This window comes from Centroberyx affinis, unplaced genomic scaffold (assembly GCF_046629955.1).
Source record: "Centroberyx affinis isolate AG114_WGS23_722 - 3 ecotype Tasmania unplaced genomic scaffold, CSIRO-AGI_Caff_v1 ptg003778l_1, whole genome shotgun sequence".
NCBI lineage: Eukaryota > Metazoa > Chordata > Actinopteri > Beryciformes > Berycidae > Centroberyx > Centroberyx affinis.
Genome location: NW_027281651.1, coordinates 50858 through 74452, shown reverse-complemented (window position 1 = coordinate 74452; position 23595 = coordinate 50858). Strand labels below are relative to the sequence as shown.

Here is a 23595-nt window from a genome sequence, read left to right as displayed (position 1 = left end):
GAACGAGGGTTTAGGTTTTCAGTCTGCATTTCTGTGTTTGTATGTTTCTGTGTGTATTTAATCCATTAGTGAATAGTGTGCATGAATGACTATGTGTGTTTATCTGCGTTTGCATGTGTGCATTGGTGAGTTCACTTTTGCAAATTTTGTGTTTATGTCTGTGTGTAAGTGTTTGTGTGTATGTGTGTGTGTGAGACTGTGTGTGTGTTCCGTCTTAATTCCCAGAGCTGCGCTGTACTGTACAGATGGTGCCTCATCCTTTCCTCTTTATCTCTTCATCTCTTCATCCTTGTCTGCTGAGGTAAGAGGGAAGGAGGGATGCGCACGTCTTGCTCGCTCCTACTGCCAGCACAGAGAAAACTTCTCCTGCTGCCATATGGACAGAATGCTGATTGCTTTAGAAATCTCTATAGGTGGACTGATGCCTTGTCATCTTGTTGCTGATGTTTAAAAAGTCTGAAGGACTTCACTGAGAAGTTGTTTGGTTTTGAGGAAGATTGCTTGGGAGGTAGAATTACTGCGTGGTCGGAGTCCAAATTCCCCCCCCCCCCCCCCCCCCCCCTCTCTGCCTCTCAGCTGTCATTTTCTTGGATAGTAATCGGTTATTCCACGTGGCAAGCAGAGCAGAAGAAGCTAGGTAAAGAGGACGTTTGCATCTGTCATACAGTATCCCAGACATATGGGAAAAGGAGGGAAACTGCTGTGTCTGTCTTTCATGCTGTGCCTACATGTTACACAACACCCTGACATTGGTGGGAATGTGAATCCAGCAGAGAGTGAATGTCACTGGTGAGCCCCTCTGTTGTTCTTAGGGTGTTATGTATAGCTTTTTGATAAAAGTATGCTCCCCCAGTGACTCACGTTACAGTGTTTAAACATATTTTGAATTTCTGTCACTCTCTGAAAATGCCTGAGACTGCAAGGGGAGATGTGTTTGTGTTTTGGTGTATAGAGGGAATGGGGGTAGAGTAGGTGTGTGAGAGAGAGGCAGACAGGAAAACAGGCAGAGACACAGAGAGAGAGAGACAGAGAGAGAGAGAGAGACCTGGCTAGTGTCAGGCCAGGCCAGACCAGTCCATCAGGGAGATAGCAGCGACTGACTGTCGACTGCACAGTCTCAAACCAGAGACCCCTGTCTGGTCTGCTGGACACTGTCACACTACTGACAGCAGGAGCTGCTGTGTGTGTGTGTGTGTGTGGGGGGGGGGGGGTCAAGGATGTGACATTTCAGGGTTTTTTTTAGGATTTAATTCCTCTTCCAATAATTTCTGATGGGCAATTACTGTTGTCTTACTTTGACCTGCTTCTATGTGTTTTTGATTGCATCCTTGATAAGAGGATGGTCGTGTCTGTGGAGTGTGTGTTGGTTTGTGTCTGTGTACCAGGTGTCCCGTAGACATTGCATCTGCTCAAGTACAACGTTGTTTGTCTTATGGCTCTCTGGCTTTTTGTTTGTTTCTTACATCACTCTCAGCTGTGAGATTCTCTACTGAAAGTGTAGTAATAGATAGAGAAACAGACAACCATGACCCTCGCTCACCGTGCTACCACAGAACCCCCCCCCTCCCCCCTTTTTCCACACACAGACACAGACACACACACACACACAGCGGAGCAGCTGCTTCAAGAGTTCGATGCAGGAAGTGCTCTATTAGTTCCAGTGACTAGGACTGTGATCCACTGTGATATCTGGCCCCAGGGCTTCTGTGTGTGTGTGTGTGTGTGTGTGTGTGTGTCTGTGTGTGTGTGTGTGTGCATGTGTGTGTGTGTGTGTGTGTGTGTGCGTGCGTGTGTGTGTGTGTGTGTGTAAAGATGAAAGGGTTAGGTCATTTACTCAGCAGAAACCGCTCAGTCATTACTAGTAGCACTCTGAAAGACTGTTTCATCACGGGGAACATCTCCTGACTGTGTGTGTGTGTGTGTGTGTGTGCGTGTGTGTGTGCGTGTGTGTGTATGTTAGCGAGTGTGCAGATGCAGAACTGTGTCAATGAGCATTTAACCACCTGCGGGCCCTCCCTCCCTCCCATTGCCACCACATTGACATTGTATGAGAGCGCCCCTCCTTGTGCTAAGTGCCTGAGTCAGAGGTCTATAACCCTTTGCTGGCCTGAGAGACCGCTCACTGACCCAACACAAGACCTTTATATACTGGACTGGTGTCATCTGGGAGAGACGGGTATCAGCAGATGACAAGAAAGCCATAAAATGTCCTAAATTGAATTCCTTAATTGAATTCAAAGCCTTGAAAAGTCTCAGATCAATCGGAGTAAGCCTGACAGTTTTTGGAGGTCTTAATGTAGCAGCAAGGGATTTTTGTAGAGGCAAAGGATATGGGAGAAATTTAATAAAGTGAATGTTGGTTTACACTGATTCACTTTAATCAATGGTGAAACTTAATAGCTGGACATGCAAAGCATTTTGGTTTTTATATTTATTTTTGTTGTGAAATTGGTCTTAAATTTAATTCCTACTGGCATCTAAAATGTCTTAGGAAGTCTTAACCTAAGCTTTTCAATACTTAACCAGAGACAGACACAGAGATAGACGGAGAGAAAGTTGTCTTGGGGCCCCTGGGAAAAACGAAAAGCAGTTAGAGGCAATATGGAGCCGATTAATTTTGTGTCCAACTTTGTTGGAGAATGCAAAACCCGAAAGACCGAAATTGATACTAAAGAGACCTTGTGAGAACAAAAGTTTATACAGTTGTTAGGTCTGTTAGTGGACAAGATAGTAATGTTATGGATGGTGCCGCCTCTTTCCACGAATTGTCTGTCCGAGTCATTCTCTCTCTCTCTCCCTCCTGAGAGAGGGCGGAGAGGGAGACCGTGTATCATCAATAACCCAAGAGAAACAAGTGTATAATTAATAACACAAGGCAAGCAAACTCTCCAAATCTTTGTGTCTGTTTATTTTCCTGTGCTTAGCTGAGATGTATGACTATTTACTGGACAGAGGGAAGGATGCGCACACACACACACACACGCACACACACACACACACACTGACACTCTGTTTACGGTAAAGCATGCCACAATGCACTACCTCATCATCATGAAGACATGCATTTTTTGTCAAGATACATGCACAATGATATGCTGTATTCTTATCAAGAAACACATATACCCATAAGCACACAATGATAATGCTCAGTCTCGTCAAAACACACACACACATATACACACACACCTTATCTGGCAACCCTCTGCCCACACATTCACAAACATACACTCATCCTCCGCAGCTACCCCTCTCTCATTCTCCCCATTGTTTTGAGCACAGCTGGCCTCTTTGTTTCACTTATCTGTCTCTCTCAGCGACTGTTGAGCTCTGGGCTTTTCATACTGCTTTTCATACTGGACTAGGCTTGCCCACAGCGCTGTTTATGGACTCGGATCATACTAAGTGCTCAGCTTTGATTCGTGTTACACTGTATCCCCAGAACCTGGGCTTAACAGATTAGCCTACTGCATTGTTTTATCTTGTCCATGCTTGAGGAAATGATACTTGAAATGTCTTTGTTTTACTCTGATACACTAAATAGAATTGTTTATAATGTTGGTTGTATCCCCATATGTGGCTCGGTATTGAGGTGTGACACATTTGCTTACAGGCTGAGTGACCCACTTTCAGTACGCTCCACATGTTTGGCCAACAAAACGTCGAAGTTTTTTTATTTTGTGTAAGCCTGTGATCAGAGGTTTGTGAGCATGACTTTCTTGCTGATTTAAAGTGAAGGTGTTGACTGTTCTTTTTATGACTATTTTAACATAACTTTACCTGATTATAAGGTAATGGACACATTGACAGAAAACATACAGTATTGGCAAGAGAGAGGGTTTAAGAGAGTCCATCTCAACACAGGCAGACCCCTTCAATGACCGGTGTATGTCCATCAACAGCCATGTTTCCAGTCAAGGAGTCACTGAGCAAGACACTGAGCCCCTACCTGCTTAGTCATTGAAGGTCCCACTGGATAAATGTCAGTAAAATGCCTAAAAATGTATTTAAACGTCATGAGCTGACCTTAATTTGCAAGCCCACTGAGCTATTGAGTCATTGTACTGACTGTCCCAATCTGGGTCATGAAAAGCAGTGTAAATGTCTTCAGCGTGGCCTGTGGTGATGGGAACATCTGGTTGGGAATGACCTTTTTTGGACTGGGGCCCAGGCCGTTTGGCTGTTAAGGCCTCTCACACCTGGTCTGAAACAGGCTCGTCTTAATGTTCTCTTTGGTTCCTCATGTCTGGAGCTCGTATTTTGGTTTATGGACTACTGTAACTCACTAGTTCAGTGTGTGTGTGTGTGTGTATGTGTATGTGTATGTATGTATGTATGTGTGTCTCCCTGTCTCTCTTGAGTCGACAAAAACAACATTTTGCCTGGCCACAGGTTAAGTGGATTGTCGGGGTTCATAACGTATAGGAGCCACTCTGTCTGAGTCCTTCAGACGAACACAGACACACACATACACACACACACACACACACACACACACACACACACAGACCATGATTTACATCCCCACAGTGTATCAGGGGAGCTTTATTTCTGTGCTCTGTGATCAGGCTGTTCTTCATACAGAAGTGAAAAGCAGTGATAAAAAAAACCCCAAAAGAACAACATAGCTTACTTTTAATGTTGTCATGCATCCCTAATTGCCATAGCTGATTGTTTTTCACTTGGCGGCTTTGGGTTGAAAGAGACATCAGGGTGGCAGAGGCTCAGGATGATTGATGAGTAGGCTAACCAATTAGCTACGGAGAGGTGAGAAGGGTTGTAACCTGATAGGCAGATAATCTATTGGCCTGGGAGAGGGAGGGCTGGTGTGTGAGAGTGTGAGTGTGTGTGTGTGTGTGTGTGTGTGTGTGTGTGTGTCAGGAGTTTTGTGGTTTGCAGTAATGATTGATGGATGTGAATTGTCCCTGTTATGTCACTGTTGTTCTTTGTGTGTGTGTGTGTGCATGCGCCCCAGGCAAGTCATTTCACAGGTGTGTGTGTGTGTGTGTGTGTGTGTCTATATGTGACTTCAGTGATAACTGTCCTCTCTCCGCTCAGCCGATGACAAACGTAACACCTGGTAAATGGGGCCAACACACACACACACACATACATTTCCAGCTCCCTTTCTTGTGGCCCAGCTGTGTGTGACGCAGGTGTGTGTGTGTGCGTGTGCGTGTGCTGTGTTTGTGCCACTCTGAATAACACACATTCGGTTGACACTATTGACAATGGAGCCTGCAACAGTGGCCTAATGCAACTGTGTCTGTGTGAGTGTTTGTCTGACAGTCTCACCGCCACATTTGCTCTGTGCCCTCTGCCATGGGCCTTCTTGCTTTCTTGGAATTGAAAAGCACTCTATTGGGACATAAGGCCTGTATGGTTATGGCTTTGCACACAGACAGGATCAACTGGGAATAGTAACAATGGCTGACAAGGATTTTTTTCAATCCTTGTTGGTACAGTGATAGCTCCAACAGTGCAGCAGCAGTGTAGCGGCATGTCAAGATGAATTATCTCTATCTGTAGTGTTCTTGTGTGTTTGCTCTGCCAAACTACTAATCCCGTCCAGTGCTGTCTCCTCCAGCCTCCCTCTCTGTTCTCCCTGCGCTTTGACCTCATGTCCACGTGGATACTGTCCATTCTGCTGTCCAACCTTTGCCAGAACCTCCATTCACCTCCTCTCCTTCCAGCATCGCATCGCATCGCACTGTGCCTCTTTTACTGCTCATTCCTCGTTTTTATTGATGGCGTCCGTCTGCCTTGCAGTCCCCTCTCTCTCTCTCTCTCTCTCTCTCGTTTTTATCTCTCTCTTTCTCTCTTGCTTTGTCTCTCTTTCTCTACCTCACTCTGATTATATGATCCTCTCTCTCTCTCTCTCTCTCTCTCTCTCTCTCTATCTATCTCTCTCTCTTAGTCTGTCTGTGCCAGTAAGTACAATTCCATCCCTGGGTCTGTTTTTTTCACTATGTGGCAAGCTGGATGACCAGCAGTGTTTTTGTAATTATCTCTCTGAGTGACGAGGTTATGCGAGGGCTCCTCTCGCCATCGCTCCGTCTCAGGGAAACGTGATGGGTTGACTTCAGCAACACATCTGTCACTTCCCATACGTCCCATACACACCTAAATACACAGTGATAAGCACAAAGACACATTTTCTCCCTTTCTGTCTCTCTGTCTCTGTCTCACTTTTTGTCTCCCTATCTGCATCCCTCTTTTTCCCTGTCTCTCTCTCTCTCTCTCTCTCTCTCTCTCTCTCTCTCTCAGTCTGTGTGTACATTTCTCTCTCTCCCCTCCCTGTCAACCTCCCCCACCCCCTCTCTCTCCCTCCCTACCAGAGGAGCAGAGTGTTGACATTGGGTCTGGTCCAAATATGTAGTCTACGGGGCTGGAAGGTGGTAATGGGAGCCAAGACAAACAGCCTGGCTCTGACTCTGACAGCCAGGCTTGTCTTTCTGATGAAACCAAGTGAAAACAGTATTTTCTCTCCTTGTTATTCTCTCCCTCCCTCCCATCCTCCATCCTTCTCTCCCTCCTTTCGTCCCTCCCTTTCCACATCTGGCGCCTCTAATGTGCAGACTAATTTCTTATCCCTGTCAGTGCTTGTCCAACTCTCCTGGATGATCTGTGAAGTTGTTATTGTGATAATGCATAGGCAGCATTTTGGGGCAATGGTGATGGCCAATATTGTCTTGTATTATTGTCAATATTGTCAGTAGGGAAGGGGACTGATAAAATCATCTTTGGGCTAGAAGGGGAAAACACTAAATGGAAATAGCCCTTTTTATCGACTAAATTACATCTGCTTTGCATCAAAATATGTATCATAGCGAGAAATTTGCCCATGTGGATTACAGTAATACAGAACTTGAATTGAAATGAATGGAATGGAGTGGGAGTGTGTCTTTTAGAGGACCCCAGTGAATACAGCTTGATAGCATGTAGCTATCAGTAGGTTGTAAAGTGGTGATTGTCCACATGGGAAAAAAGAAGTGAGAAGCCTGTATTGTGGCAACAGTTGAGGAGTTGTCGGTCCCCAAGAGAGCAATAATATAAATGAAGTTCATTCAAATAAGCAGAATGGACGAGGGGGCGCGTGCCTCCTGTTTTTCAGAAATTTGACACCACACACACACACACAGAGTGAGAGAGAGAGAGAGAGAGAGAGAAGCCCCTACAATACTTGGTAGGTCCTTGAGCCTGTATTTACTCAGTTGTCATTGGGTGCTGTTGGAACCTGTTGCCTAGCTGTGAGGCTACGACAACAACATGACATTGCGTATGTCTATATGTGTGTGTGTGTGTGTGTAAGAGGGCGAGAGAGAGAGAGAGAGAGGGAAAGAGAAAGACCAAGCACACTTGTGTTATCTGTTTTATGTGTGCATGTGTGTGGATGTGTGTGTGTGTGTATGTGTGCTTCCGTGGACGCGGCTCCCTTGCCTTTGCAGTGTGTGTGGGTGGAGGTCAGGAGGGAGAGAGGAACAGATGTGCGCTGTATTGTGGTGTGTGTGTGTGGACGGACGGGGACCAGGTGCAGCCTTTGTCTCCCTAGCATTTAAGTCCACTCGCTCGCATTCAGCCGCCTCGTGCCTCCCCTCCCCTCCCCGTCACATCCTCCTCCTTCCTCCTCTGCTGGCCTTGGAGGGAAGGCAGTAATGTGTGTGTGTGTGGTGTGTATGTGTGTGTGTGTGTGGAGGAGGGGACTGCCTTGGATTGGTGGAGCAGTCCCTTTTGCCCCCCTCCCCCCTTCTCCTGCCCCTCCTCCTCCTCCTCCCTCACAGGTGACTGTTGGAGGTCCCAGCTGGCCAGCTCTTGGCCGATTAGATCCATATGGTACAGGAGGAGGGAGGGAGGGAGGGAGGGAGGGAGAGGGGGAGGGCACGGGTGCTAAGGCGGCCGATAGCTTAGCCCTTTTTCGCCTTGAGCTTTAAGCCAAGTCTTTCTCTCTGCTCTTTCTCTTTTTCTGCTGTCCATCTTTCTTGTCTTACTAGATCTATTACTTCATTTCTTTCTCTACATCACTCTTTTTTGCTCCCTGCACCCCTCCCCCCTACCCCCGTAACATCCATTTCTATCTCTCCTTTCCGGGTTTTGTTTTACTGCTGTTGCAGTTTAGGACATTTCTCAAATCGATTGCTCTTGCCTCCGTTGAGTGCTTTCGAAATGCTCAGAGACTGACTGTGGAAGGCATTTGATAAAATGTGTTTTGCTTTTGTTTTTTTGTTCAAGTGTTGTTTTGATCGTTCGGGTTAATCTGCATGAACGACTACGAAGCTCTGGGATGATCACTCTGGCAGTTGGAAAAATAAGAGATTAACTTTTTGTTTCAAATGGTGTGTGGGAGTGGGAGTGGAGGTGGTGGTGGTGGATGCTGTTCTGACACTTGTTAATGTTAAGACACAGTCTGTCTTAACATTGATACAGTCAGCTGTGTTTGTGTGTGTGTGTGTGTGTGTGTGCGCGCGCATGTGTATGTGTTGGAGTGGGTGTTAGCACATGTGTGCTGAGCCCGCATAGTTATTGCAGTACACATACCAGGGATTGTCTTTTAGCTGTCAGTGATAAGTGAGTCAGGCCTGCATTGCATCTCCTCGCACCTCATCTACAATGACAGGATGGAGATACCACTACTGAGCACGCGCACACACACACACACACACACACACACACACACACACGACTTTATGTCTCACTCTGCTCATGACTCACAGCTGTCAGCTTTTCACAAATAGCCTAAACTGCAGAGTTAAACTATGAGCTTAATAAACCATGAACATTGGACACATTTATTTACACGTCACATCAGATTTAATGTATCTGTGCTCACTCAAATAAGGTTATCCCTCCTCACTTTAGGTAAGGATCAAGGAGAATGTTCTTGGCACTCTTTCTTGTCGTTTCCCATTTTATTATTTAATGCATTGCATTCAATCATAGTAGTGGCCCACTGGGAATAGCCCTTAGTAAAGAGGATGTTCAGTCCAGCCCACTGGTTCGTCTGTTGCTCTCTCTCTCTCTCTCTCTCTCTCTCTCTTTCTTTCTCTCTCTCTCTCTCTCGCACTCTCTCTCTCTCATCCATGCTTTCTTTTTCCTTCTTTCTCTCTCTCTCTCTTTGAATCATCGCCTGCAGAGGCAGAGGCAATTAAAGCCAATTGAATGTTTTAATGCAGACGAGCGTCACCTGAAGCTGAACAAACAAGGAACACCTGGCTAGCAACAGCCATCACTGCAGATGCATATCACCTCTTCCTCTCTGCAATGACAACTGTTTTCGAAAGCAAATACTAAATGAAAAGGCAAAGTAACTAACAAAGATATAAAAGTAAAAAATATCTATCAGTTTAAATCATTTTTTTGTACAGAGCAGCAGCAAAGAACGGTATGAGCAGCATTTTAGTTTTAATTTTTCGTTTTCAGCTTTTCACTGTTAAGTTATACCTACATGAGCCAGGATTGTCAGAAAACGTTTTGACACAATGGAGATGAGGCATTTTGCTTCCCAGTTTTCTTATCAATATCATATGGTCTGTTCACGGTGTTATCCAGGTTGATTTCGTCCATGTTGTCAAACGCAATCCTTGCTCTAGGCAAATCCCCATTGCCTCAAAATGTTGTGTATGCATCATGACATTTTCATCTAATCCTGTTGACGTGTGGTGATGGGGCTTTGTGTACCTTGCCTTTGTTCCATTAGAGAGATGGTGACAGGTGGCATTCAGACCAGACAAACACACCACATCCTCCTCTAAGCCAATATTCACCTGAGTTAACATTGGACCACTTTGTGTGTGTGTGTGCGTGTGTATGTGTGTGTGTTTTCAGGCTGCTGTGACAGCTGCCTCCCCTGCCAGTCCTGTGAGTATATACGGTGGTCTCAGGTGCTTGCTAGCCAGATGAAGTCATCCAGCTATGTAGCTGTCTAATTGACAAGCAGAGGCAAATCTCTATGGGCTCTCAGCTCTACATGCACACACACCTGATGTCTCCTACTTTGGCCATTTACCTCTGGCATGGCTAAAGACAGACTGCGCTACATCTTAAGACTGAATGAATGCAGCTGCAACCTAATTTCTCAATTCCATGCAACACTGGGATGCAGAATGAGACATATGCACAATACGTGTCTGTCTGTTGTGCATATTTGTTCTGGCCTATGGCTTAATTTACACATGTCAGTCAAACACATTTTTGAGCATAAGAGTCATTTTGGACACACGATTCCCATTCATTTCCAGTGGAGATGTGTCTTACTTGTAAATAGGTTACTTGTGAATATATTACTGTGCAACAGTACTCTACAACACTAACTGAATATCCAAATCCTAGCTCTCTGTATATATAAATAAAGTTGTTTACATGGTAACAATGTTGACTCTTAAGGCCATATGCCCCGTTGATTCTGTTATTGAGACGTCATTCTAATTTCCTGGCCATAAGGAGGGAGTGTGCGGAGCCTTGGAACCGGTGTGTGTGCTGCAGGCTGCTTCCTGCGGTGCACTGGCAGAGTGTGTGTGGGTGTGTGTGTGTGTGACAGCCCAAATGTCTACATAGATCCCTCCTTCCTGCCCCCTATGTTGGTGAACAGGTGGAGCGATGGCAGGCAGGCCACAGGGCTGAAAAAGAAGGAGAGGGAAAGAGGCAGAGAGAGAGGGAGGGAGAGGGTACAGAGGACTGCAAAGCAGAAGGAAGAGGAGTCAAAGCTGTATAATGAGTTGCAGACAGGACAGATGAGTTGCAGAGAGGGCAGATTGAGAGATCGTGCAGATAGGGTGACTCTAGGGATGAGAGGAGGACAAACGGGACTCAGAGCTTTTGAACATTTTGTCACATCATTGAGTGCAGCAAAGCAAGAGTTCTGCTTTGTTTTGGAATGTTTCTTATTTTATTGTGTGCATGCATATTCACTTGTACTGTAATTACGCTCCTCTTTGATTTCTCAATGCATTTAATCTTGTAAGCATTTGTGCATCCTCCAAAATGTTTCTGCTTTGTACAATGGACCTAGTTATTCCTTTTGAGTTCTGAGTTCCCCACTCAAAGCTTTCCAACTTAAGCCTTTATAAACTGAGAGCCCTGTGGCTCAAGGCCATGCAGAGTTCATAGCAGTGAAAAGGATATAGAGGGTGCCATTGAAGCCAAAGCCCTAAAACCATGAAACCACATTTAAAAAGCTGCTCTGTGCTGACCCATGACCTGCAAGACCTTGCTTGTCTATTAATCGTCCATTCTTAAAGCATTTAGAAGCGTCTGATCCACTCTAAATGGAGACGGGACCCGGCCTTCATGGATCTCCAACACACAAAGACAGCTTCTGATCCCAGATCTCCCCACCACCACCCCATCACACACTCTCCTTATCCCTTATCTGGTGGTCTCATTCAGCAGCAATTGCATATTGAGAAGTATGCGTTTAACATTCAAAAGCTTTGCCGATCTTGTTAGTAAAGCGTGAAATAGCCCCGTCCCTTTCTCTCTCTCCCTCTTTCTTTCTCTGCCCCCCTCTTTGCTCATTGAGGGGTCTTTCTTCTCCCATACAATAGCCTTCTTCAGCATTTCTTCTGTTATTGATCTGAATGGTCGGGAGAGAAGGCCTAAACCTAAGACATCTGGTTCTTTGATGGGGGGGCAGGGTGCTTGATGCCCAGGGTGTATGTGTTGGAGTGGCTGGGGGGTGGGGGGCGTTTTTGTTTTCTTCTGTGACAAAGGCTATAGACCTAAACTTTCTGCATTGATTAAAACTATTGAGCTGATAAGGGAAAGTTAGAGTGGTCTTTTTTTACTCACCAGCCTCTTTCACAGAGACCCATCTGCTGATCTTTTTGTGTGATGAGACTGCAAAATAGTTAAATTCCTCCTCCAGTGTTTTCAAGAAAATAGTTGTTATCCTTAAACTTATTGTGTATCTTTGTGTGGGTATGCCGCTATGTTGAAGATCAAAGCCAGATATTTTTTACATATTAGCAGGGATGGGAATTGGCAAGTTGACAAAATAAACTACTGTTTCTTGGGTTTATTGACAAAATTGCTCATCTATATTGTCACAGAACGCTGCCTTTTACAGGCCTTTTAGATATGGACAATGAGATTTGAATAGTCAAAGCCTGGTTTTAATTTCCGTACAGCGCCATGCTCAAACGGTGACCAACAATTTTCTTAAATGCTTTACAGCCCTTGGCCCAAGGCTGACCTCTCCCTCTCTCTCTCCCCTCCTTCTGCAGACAGTAGAGAGAAGAAGAGCCCTGCCATGCCCGGTTCTCCTGTGGATGTTAAGACTCATTCCAGATCAGCCCCTAGCAGCAGCAGCAGTGCCAGCTCCACCATGCCCCCCCTGCCCTCCATCAACCCCAGCGGCCCTCGCCCGGCCTCCTTTTCCACCACAGCATGTAAGGCTCCTTTCTTCTTTTCCACACCATCTGAGTTTCTCTCTCCGATTCAAGTCCGAGGTTATTTCTCATCTATCTTTTTCATCTTAGACTACGTTTAGATATTTAACCACATGTGACATGTAGATCTGATATCTTAAGACAGTTGAAACATGGAAAAAACAGTGTTAGAAATAAGATTTCCTGTTCTTGTTCTTCATTGAGCTGAAAACACCATTGAAAACAGTATGGATGAAATGAGACAAAGTGGTAGCATATGTAGGTCGACACATCTGTCAAATCTGAGCTGGGATTTCTTAGTTTCTCATTGGTTCATCTTACCTTTTCTTCCTCAGTGACCAATGGGAATCATCATTCCCCGCCCACCTTGAACGCTGTGCCATCCCCACCTCAACGTTATAGCAATGGACCGTCCTCTTCCTCTTCCTCATCGCTGGCTAACCAGCAGCTGCCGGCCACCTGCGGGGCGCGCCAGCTGAGCAAGCTGAAACGTTTCCTGACCACACTGCAGCAGTTTGGCAACGACATCTCTCCTGAGATTGGAGAGAGCGTCCGAAACCTAGTTCTGGCCCTCGTGGTAAGTCTTTCACTACTTAAGAAGGAAAAAAAATCTATTTTTTGTTGTAGAAATGCCATCTTCTCTTTATGACTTGCTAAAATTTGGACTTTTGATAACCTTGTGAAAATGTGTTGGTTGACTTCTCCTCCCTACTTCCCAGAATTCAACAGTCACCATTGAGGAGTTCCACTCACGGCTTCAGGAGGCCACAAACTTCCCCCTACGCCCCTTTGTTATTCCTTTTCTAAAGGTAAACACCTCTTCATCCTCCTCTTCCATCTTGTTCCCTTGGACCTCTTACTTTTTCTCACAGCACTATTTTTCTTCCCCCCTCGCTCTGTTAAGTTTTAAACCATACATCCAATGGTTAGTCTCTGGCCTGTCAGAATAATCTAGCCATGTTGACAGCATTACCTTCACATCTCTTAGCCAAGGTTGTCAACCGTGGCACATTATTTATCACAGAATAATAAGTGGTGAACAGTAGGTCCTTGTCATCAATGTAACTGCTAATACAAGATGATCTGAATACTATCTGGATAATTTAATTCCAGTGTGTAAGTCATGGCAGCAATGATGAAAAATAATAGTATACAATTTCTTAAAAAATCCCCCAGGATACCACGCAGCATTCTATAAATATGATAAGTGCAGGTTTTCAAATTCAATAAACTGCTTCTCAGCAGTTCAAAGTAACAATCAAGTTTTGCGTGTTGACTTAACAAGCAACAGGCGAGTGTAAGTTTAACAGCCTCTTGAGCCCCTTTGTAACCAGGGGAGTCTGCAAGAGTATACTTTTTAAGAGCTCCCCTCAGGAAAGCAGCACATAAATTACACTCTAGTCAGTTGCACTGCTGTTACTGCTGTAACTTCAAGCAGCAGAAATCTGTTCTTTTTCCACGCTTACCTCTCGCTCACCTTTGGAGCCCCTGCGTCTGTCTGTCTGAGAGTGTCGAGACAAGAAACCTCTGTTCCCCTCCTACTAATTTACGATGGGGCGGAGGGGGGTGGGGGGGGTCCCACAACTTAATCCCAACTCCTTGAGAGTAGTCTTTCTTAAGAGATAGTGAGCAGAGGGAGAGAGAGAGAGAAATAGACAGATGGGGGAGAGACAGAGGATGAGGAAGTGAAAGAGAGAGGGAGAGGGTGAGGAAGAGAGAAAGAGAGGGAACTCGGAAGTGTGAAACATGCCTATAAAGCGTTCCCTTCCCTCTTTTATGGGTTCCAGTGCGCCATATGGAGCCGCCGTCCCGTTAAAAGAGAGCATTCAGCTGCCAAGGCGCCGCCAATCTAGCATCCGCCCCGCTGAACCCCAGAGAGCCCTCTGCTCAACTGACACACAACACATGTGTCTGCTAGCTGGGGCCCCAGGGAAAGAAGGGAAAGCAGAGGGGCACGGGAGATGGGCAGAAGGGAACAGAGGGGTAGGGTGAGGGTAGACAACCATGAGGCTGAGGTACAAGCGTCTCTGTAAAGAAGGTAGGAAAAGTATTAGCTGATAGAGACAGAGCAGTAAAGGTCAGGAGGAAGATGGCTAAGCGTAAGTTTAGATAGGAAGGTGGTCTACACAATCTGTTAGAGGATGATCGGAAGTGCTATGTGGGTAAAAGGGTTCAGAGTCACAGTATGAGAAGGGTATATAAAGGCCATTTAGTTGGTTGCTTAAGTAGAGAAAGAGGGAGTGAGGAAGTGGTGTAATTACAAACACACTGGGGTCTGGTCCTCATTAGGGAAATGCAGAGAACCAAAGAGAGATAGAGAGATAGAGGGAAGGAGACAGTCTCAGAGAAACATAAGAAAGAGAGGGGCAAGGGACGAGGAAGAAATGGAGTCTATGTAATCTCATATCATATTTCATTCGTCTTTTTCTCTGGCCTCCCGTTCATTTTGGATGTGTTTGTTGTGAGCAGCTTGTGAGTTAGGACCCTATGAAGTTGGTGCGCTGTGTGCAGTGAGTTGGTAACCAATTTCAGCAGCAGTTTAGACACTCTAGCAGCCATTTTCAATCCAGTGAAGAAAGCCACTACAACCATGGTGGCAGCCGCAGCCCCACACCCAGACCCAAATTGAGCCTTACACCCAGACCTCAAGGAGTCGACTCCCCCCTCCACCCCACCCACACACACACACACACGCACACACCTCCACCCCCTCCACCCACCCACTCCCAGCCAGGCGCCTTCCCCAGAAGGGAGATCTGCTCTGTGTCTTTGAGCTATGTGTTGCTCTGTCTCTCCCTCTGTTACAGCGATGTGGTGGTGGTCTGCTATGTGTCTTTCTAGGAGAGATCTGGTTTGTTTGTTCCACTTTCCCCCTCCCCTACCTCAATGACAGGGTGCTGCCTGGTGTATCTCTCTCTATATATCTGTCTCTCTCTGCCTCCCTCACTCTCCCCACTCTCCACCATGCCACCATGGCATTTCCATAGCTTTTCTGGATGAGTATGTGAGGGATAGGTGATATGTTAGTTAAACCTGATCTTGTAAAACAATGCTAGTGCCCACTGCATAATGAGCAGATTCAAAATGGGAAGATTTCTTTCTTTTCTTCCTCCCTGACTTTGGACTCTTGTATCTCTCATATGAGCAAAGAAACCTAGGGGCCACTTTGACAAGTTCCTTCCTCCCTGACTTTGCACTCTTTGGTAGGATTAGCAATGAAACCCAGGTCCCGCTTTGACAAATTTCTTCCTTCCTTGCCAGGCAAACCTGCCCCTACTGCAGAGGGAGCTGCTCCACTGTGCACGGGCCGCCAAGCAGACCCCGGCCCAGTACCTGTCCCAGCATGAGCACCTCCTGCTCAGCACTACTATGACCTCCCCTCCTGACTCGTCCGAGCTGCTGATGGAGCCGGGCGACACTGGGCCCAAGAGACACAGTCCCAGCAGGTTAGAGAAATTAAGAAGAATTGCCTATATACAGAAATATCGCCTAGAAATATAGCCTCTGCATATGCAGGACCATCCCAAGTGTTTGGACACATGTATACATAGTGGCAATGCTAAAACACTATTCAAGCATGTGAAGGTAAACTGTTTAGACATGCACAGACTTACTCATCCCCGCTGCCCTCTCTCCTGTAGGGCTAAAGAAAACGGTTTCCATGAGCGTCCACCTGCAGCCCTGGAGCCCTCCGCCAAGCGGATCTGCACCATCAGCCCCGCTCCCCGACACAGCCCCGCCCACCCGCTGCCCCTCAGCGCCCAGCTTCACCCCACCCCTCCGCCCCTGCAGCACTATGCCCTGGACGACATCGCAGCACCGCACATTCTGCACCGTGAGCACAGCCAACGCATGCTGGAGCTCCGTGAGCTCAAAGACAGGCCCAGACTTCCTGGTAAGTGATGCAAAGCCGTCATTTCTTAAGGTTGTTTTTTTGTTTTTTGTAGGATTTCAGGTGTCTTGGTACGCGACCCCCAGTCATTTCTAATGAAGACTGAAAGTATATGACCTTGCACTTTTCTAAAAGGTCTGTCATCCCTCTCACAATCCTGCTAACGACAAGAAGATGCTAGGTACATAGATACACAGACACATTTATAAGTGAATGTGTGTATGAACATGCGCACAAACACACCTTATTCACACACCTTATTCTATGATCGATATCTGCTGGATAATGGGTGGTCTGTGTGTTTGTGCAGCCACGGCCATATGAGTGACAGCCCCATAGATCTATGCAGTCCACATGTGTGTATAAACAGAGCCATACTGTCCAGGCAGGGAGGGTTGAATCTACTCTGGTGTATATCTACCCTCCATCTGGGGCTTGTCAGCACACAGTGGAAACAGCAGTAGCTCAGACACATACACACACACACACACACACACACACACACACACACGCACACACATAGAAACACACCTTGATATGTTCACGGTAGTGGTGCTGTGTTTACGAGGCCTTAGTCCCTTGTCTGACAGCCTCCCGCCCGCCTGCCGCCACTTAACTCACACACACACACACATACACATGCACACATCATTCCACACACTCATGGCTTTGAACTGATGAACACTGATGAGAACCAGGAGTAGGAGAGAGGTCGAAGAGAAGGCTAGTGTGTGTGTATGAGAGAAAGATTATTCTCCTCACTAGGCTTAGTGTGCATGTGGTCTCTTGTTGGCCGTTTGTTGCTCACTTTTAAGAGATTGTGGTTTTCTATCTCTTTGTAGTCAGTGTGTGTGCCTTCATGTGGTGCTTGTGTGTATGGACACGTGTCAAGATTTTTATGCATGCTGCATGAGCAAAGGCGTGTGTGTGTAACCTATTATTACAGCTAAATTTACTATTAGATGCTGTTTAAGTCATGTATTGTGCATTTATTGAATTGGAATCAAATCACCAAATTGTTAAGTGTAGAAGTGTGTGTGTGTGTGTAATGGTCCTTGGTGAGTGTCAGGCCGGCTGGTTGTGTTTAGAAGTGGAGCCACTCCACTCAGCCTGAGTGTCTCCCTACTGGAATGCTGCAAGCTCCAGGAGGGGAGGGGCCAAGGGAGAGCTTGGGGAGCAGAGCTTGTGTATGTGTGTGTGTGTGTGTGTATGTGTGTGGTTGACAGCTGACTTCCAGATGTGTGCAGGCTCTGGGTGCTGGGAGTCTGTTCAGCGTCACAGGCTTCTCTTTCTCTCTTTCTCTCCACCTCCCTCCCTCAGTATCTCTCTGTCCGTCTCACTCTCTTCATCTTTGTCTCCAAGTTTTCTCCTCTCTGCCTTTCTCCTGTCACTCTTATCTTTGGATCTAAAGAAGGTGCCTTCTTTGATTTTAAGTCATTGATCTTCTGCTATGTGAGGGAAGTGGACATTAGGCATATCCACTGTGCACCCACAGGGTTCATTTTGAGCTCTCAGATTGTTCCCAAATTCTGATCATCACAGGTCATCTCAAAGTTTGAAGTCCATTGTTTTGTGGTTAAGTAAAAACAGCTAGCTAGACACACAGACGTACACGTGTGCTCACACACATACACACCTCTCACTTTTATACTGTCACTGCTTGTGTTACATTAGCTAGAATGTTAATCACATTGGCCTGTGGTCTGTCTTCTGTGTGTGTTTTAATCAGGCACTAACGGGGGCTACCGCGAGGAGCCGGTGGACCACAGACTGACAGACAGAGAGTGGGCTGATGAATGGAGGCATCTGGACCATGTAAGTGTGTAGACAGGAATAACTGCTGCTAATGGCTAGGACTACTGAAATAAAATAAAAGATTACCTTTGTTACTAGGGCCATCAGCAAAATGCTAGTCCATGTTACCTTCTCAGAGTCTCAAAGCAACATTGTACATCTGGACAATATATGTTCATAAAAGGCATAAATATCCTGCTACTAGTGATGATACTTTTAATATATTATATGAGCTATTCTGGAAGTATAATAGGCTTCTTCTTTATGGAGATTTATATGACAAGTAAACCTGAGTAAGTGAAACATGTTTTGCCATGTATTTACAGTGACTGAAGCTAGTTACTGAAGTAACTTGCCATTGCTGGACACATTTTCTGACCCTTATAATCATTATATAGCACAAAAAAATAGTGACATATATTTAATTTCACTGTCATGGTACGATTTGGATACCTTTCTTCAGTAAATAACTGAAAGCAAACTCATTTGACCATGTTTTTTTTCTTGTGTCCACTGTCAGGTGTTGAACTGCATTGTGGACATGGTGGAAAAGACGCGGAGGTCAGTGAGCGTGCTCAGACGGTGCCAGGAGTCGGACCGCGAGGAGCTCAACTACTGGAGACGGCGTTCTAGCGAGCAGGAGGACCCGCGCAAAGGAGGCTCCGGCTCCACTCCCTTCTCCAAGACACACAGCCCACACTCTGCAGAGCCTGGTGGGTATTTATAATCTCCGCTCCATCGGTTGGTGTTCTGCAGAAACCTATTAGATCTAATTTTGTTGTCTTTTCTGTGATGGGCACCTTACGAGTTTCCACCGGAGTAGATTTTCATGACCCTGGGACCAAGCCAAACCATTAGAAATTGTTCTAAATATTTTACTGAAAGTTAAAACTAAATGAGCCTCATAGGCAAAAGTCATCAGTCTTTCTCAATATCTGAAAAGAACATAGCTTTTTTGCTCATCATAAACACTCAAAACCTGAATAAAACACCTAGTGTATTCTGGATTATTTTCAACAGATAATCATTTGGACTACATGGGACTAAAAGATCTGAGCACAAACTGGAACAGCCTCACACCTCTTTCATACTCCCTACACCCTCTAGTGGTCGTGTTTAGAATTGCACCTCTATCATTAACTAAGTCACATGTCAGTGTGTTAGCGAGTCCCTCAGCAGTTAGTCCCTCAGTCTGCTGTGTACTGGCAGTGTTCTCTCTGAGTGCCAGCCTTGCTGTCCCCCTGCTGGTCCATAGTCACAGACAGGTGCCAGGACTGGCCCCGGCCAGATCGGCCACAGAAGGGCCGTCCTGCCGTCCTGCAGGCTCAGAGACCCAGAGCTGGCTGACTCGCCAGAGCACCATCTGGGCCCCCAGCCGGGAAGCCTGCCTGCCTGCCTGCCTGGGCTTGGGCTGGGGAAGATTGTGGTGGGGGAGGGATGGCGGTGGGTAAAGAGGGGGGGGGATGGTGAGAAATTGAAGGAGAGAGGAAGTGGGTGTGAGACAGAGGAAGTGAGAGATGGGGAGAGAGGAAGGGAGTGAGAGAGTAGATGAGAGCAGGGCTGCAGGGTTTGAGCGATGGAGCGAGCTAGAGATGCAGAAACACAGAGATGGATGCAGGAGCGAGGGAAGAGAAAAAGATAAATGAGGGAACAGACAGAATGTTGACACAGCTTGTTGGTCCACCGTTTCCTCCAAGCCAAACACACTCCTTTCTAAAGCTGTCAGATCTCAGATCACTCCGAGACTCTGATAAACAAGGATTGCGTTGGATGTGTGGCCTAGATATTTGGACTTATTTGCATAGATAACAAAATAGACATAGATGATAACAAGTCATTACTGCCTGCCTGTGTTTCTGACTGTACAGCTCTGTCTGGCTATTCTTTTTAAACACCTGTAACTTGTTTGATCTGTCATTCACTAAGTCAACCGTTAACCTGTCATCTTATCGTGTTAATCTCAGATCTCTCTAAGCCGTGACAGGTGCTAATTATCCCTCCCTCCTGTCTATGCTTTCCCACAGACACCCAGCGCGACTTCGCTCCACGGCCAGGCTCGACATACGTTCCAGATGAGATCTGGAGGAAAGCTGGTAAGAACACCATAACAAAACCTTTGTTTGACATGAAGATAATCATAATACAGTCTACTGTAAACAGTCAAGATTACTGAACACTAATGATATCGTAAATAATATTACATGAACGTTTTGGGGGCAGATTATGCATAATAGACTACTGTGTGCTGATAGACAGCACCATTTTGTGGCTTAAACAAGTAGAGCTAAACCTAAGAAGAACGAAACCCGAGCTAAAACCCTTCCTCCTCTTGTCTCTCCCACCATGCAGAAGAGGCAGTGAATGAGGTGAAGCGTCAGGCCATGGATGAGGTTCAGAAGGCAGTGGCAGAGGCAGAGCAGAAGGCCTTTGAGATGATCGCCTCTGAGAGAGCTAAGATGGAGAAGACGCTGGCCGAGGCGAAGAGGAAGGCCCAGGAGGATGCCATCATGGTCATCAACGAACAGGAGGATTCCAGTGAGGTGAGCAGATATGTAAATTATGGAACTAGTATGTATGTATGTATGCAGTTGTGCAAAAACAAGTGATTGTGCACACAAATAGAGTATATTTACATTTTACAGTCAACTTACTTAATTTAGCAGTACACACATTGAAGAAGGGGTAATTTTTTTAGAAGCTTGCATATATGTGGTGAACATGAGTGACATGAGAGGCGCACAAATATTCTCCTTCTTACCTTACCTTTTCTTGCCCTGATAAACTTACACTTCTCCCTCTTTCCCTCCTCCTCAGTGCTGCTGGAATTGTGGCCGCAAGGCTAGCGAGACGTGCAGCGGCTGCAACGCCGCTCGCTACTGCGGCTCCTTCTGCCAGCACAAGGACTGGGAGAGGCATCACCTCATCTGCAGCCCAGGGCTTCAGGCTCAGCCCAAACCAGTGTCCGCCATCACCGCGGCCAGGGCGGCTGCAGCGGCTACGGCGGCAGCGGCAGCCGCTGGGGTGTCCCCCGCAGGTCTGGCTGGGGTCAAGGCCCCCGACAGCGTGCCCACCATCTCCAGTCCCGGTGGAGAGAAGGCTTCTGTCGCCTCTCGCTCCTCGACCCCCTCCACCCCCGCCTCGGCCCCCGAGACAAACGGACACTAGGAGGTTAAGGACACGGACGTGCATATCCTGGATCAGCGTGTATGCCGTCACCCACACCTATCCTCTGCCATAAGGAGGAAACGCACCAAACTGAATTGAGATCAGCAGCAAGAGGGAACCATTTGTGGGTTAAGTCAGGATAACAGATTTTTCATCATAATCTTTGGCAGATAAAAAAGGACAGATTATGGATGACTGTTTGAGTGATATGTCAACTGGGACTCTGGCTTTGGCAAAGAACAGAAGGACTCGTCTTGAACACATCCATTGGATGAACAGATCTCCCCAACAGATGGAAACTTGTTTGTCTTCATCCAAAACCCCAAATCTTGGATCTGTGAGAGGGGGGAAAAAAACAAAAAAACATTAACTGACTATTGATCTCAGTTTATCTCTGGCTGATGGGCGGAAGTTATGAAAGGAAGGCATATGAGAGAAGAGAAGGAGATTAAAAAGCAGTGAGTTATAAGACCCCACCCCCCCACCACCACCAGTAATAGTCTTCAGTTTGTTGTTGTGTATAAATTTAAGAGAGGGAGGTGGTGGTCGATGTCAGCAGTGTAATAGTGCCAGCCATAAAGCATCTGTCTTGTCCTATAGGAAGAAACCAAGAGAGAGGACCACATAGAAGAGTCTTCTCTGCAGCTCTCTTGTGTATATATAAATATTTGCTCGCCAAGTTCTTGTCAGGTTTCCATGTGTGTGAATGCGTGTGTCAAGCGGTCGTGCCGTCGGTGAATATCGTAAAGCATATGATTACTTTTGTCAGAGCAATATTAAAATGAAGTGTTCAGGTATCTCGAGCCGTTTCTGCATCACCAAAGTTTTCAGTCGCTAAAGAGAGAGAGTCTGTGTCATTGCCTGTAACTGTTATGTCTTTGTGAACAAGAGATAATTATACACTAAATCCACATCATGTCTACTTTTTCAGATGCACCTAGCTAGGATCTCTTTTATTTCTCATTGTTTCTCATCAAAAATCTTCATCTCTCTTCGAGAGAAAAGTGATGCTTGGATCATGTAAGGGTGGGAAGATTCAGCTGTGACTTTCCTGTGCTTGCAGTTTCTGTTTGACACTTGTTCACATCACCAGTTGTACATGTCAGGGTCAGATATTGCTCCACATCTTTCACCACTGCAATGTTTACATCAGAGGAAAAATCAACTTTGCAATACAGCTTAGCAAAACACTTATCTATTACAATGGGCAATAATCTTCAATTACAGTCAATTATCAACAGTACAGGAGATGAGGAAAGACACAACATTTTATTAAGCATAAACAATTGAGATTCATATGACTTTATTTGCATTTATCAATGGGGAAAAGATAACTGGTGCTTACATTGCTCTGGTGCAGGCCTTGCAGTGACTCTGTCCCACTAAGAATCTCAGGAGCTATATTTGTATGTACAGATAATTCTGTTCTTTTTCTTTTGTCACGGTTAGGTTGAAGTCAAAAGGAACTTTGATTTATCATACTCTGCTGTTACCATTGAGACATTGTCCTTGTTTTTGTTTGTTTGTTGTAAGATGACTTTGTAAAGAATATTATGAAAGAATGCCTTTATTTTGTGAGCCACGTTTTTTTCCCCCCCTTCCTCCTTAAACACATGATCTTTTGTTATGAGACGTAACTTCATATGAAAAAAGATATCTTGACATGAAGTATGAAATAAAGAAATAGAATTACTCCAAAAGGTTATTCTCATTTCCTGTGATTTAAATTAGATTAGGATCTAAATAATGCAATTTAATGAATGCACACTTAGCAGCCATTAATCATGGTGTTAGGACTTGTCTAAGAAATTAGATTTGTCATTTGAAAAGAATGACATAAGCTCATTTATGACCAAAAAACACACAAAGGAAAAAAGGTGTTTAATGTTTTTTTGGTCTCATAATCATTGGGGAACCACCTTTTGTGTTATATAGAACCGTATGTGGTTCAACTGTATTAGATGGTACTTGCATATCACTATTCACTGAACTATTCAGCTGCTATGTAACCAGTGTGTCGGAAACTCAATAATAAAAGCACAATACAAAAGGCTATATATCAATAGAATCTGAAATATAGATGCTCCAGTGTCTAAAGGTTCTGTATTTAGTAGAGTTGTATTATTTATCAACCAAGCTAAACATACCTACTATTCTATAAAAAGTACCACTAACGGTTTTAATTTTGTGTATTAAACCCTTTCTGAGAGTAGGTGCCACTTTTGCGAATGTTGGGTCTCATTTTGGTGTTTGGTCTTGGATCATCAGTGTCAGTACAGGTCTGCTGGGTTTAACGAGTCCAGAATGCAGTGAATAACCATTTAGAGGTTCAAGTACTTCTTCAAATAGTAACAGTTTAGCACA

General features: G+C 45.5%; 1 protein-coding gene across 1 annotated transcript in view; it reads left to right on the top strand.

The window, feature by feature from the left end:
• The window catches only part of cbfa2t2 (CBFA2/RUNX1 partner transcriptional co-repressor 2), a 37232-nt gene extending 14394 nt beyond the window's left edge, over nt 1-22838 (top strand). Inside the window, exons 2-11 of the mRNA XM_071541030.1 lie at nt 12216-12380; nt 12716-12957; nt 13100-13189; nt 15642-15826; nt 16022-16275; nt 18002-18087; nt 18587-18779; nt 20091-20159; nt 20416-20606; nt 20881-22838. Of these exons, the coding sequence (XP_071397131.1) occupies nt 12216-12380; nt 12716-12957; nt 13100-13189; nt 15642-15826; nt 16022-16275; nt 18002-18087; nt 18587-18779; nt 20091-20159; nt 20416-20606; nt 20881-21231 (1826 nt within the window). The 3' untranslated portion in view covers nt 21232-22838. The remainder of the gene's footprint in view (nt 1-12215; nt 12381-12715; nt 12958-13099; nt 13190-15641; nt 15827-16021; nt 16276-18001; nt 18088-18586; nt 18780-20090; nt 20160-20415; nt 20607-20880) is intronic.
• Nucleotides 22839-23595: the final 757 nt, after the last annotated feature.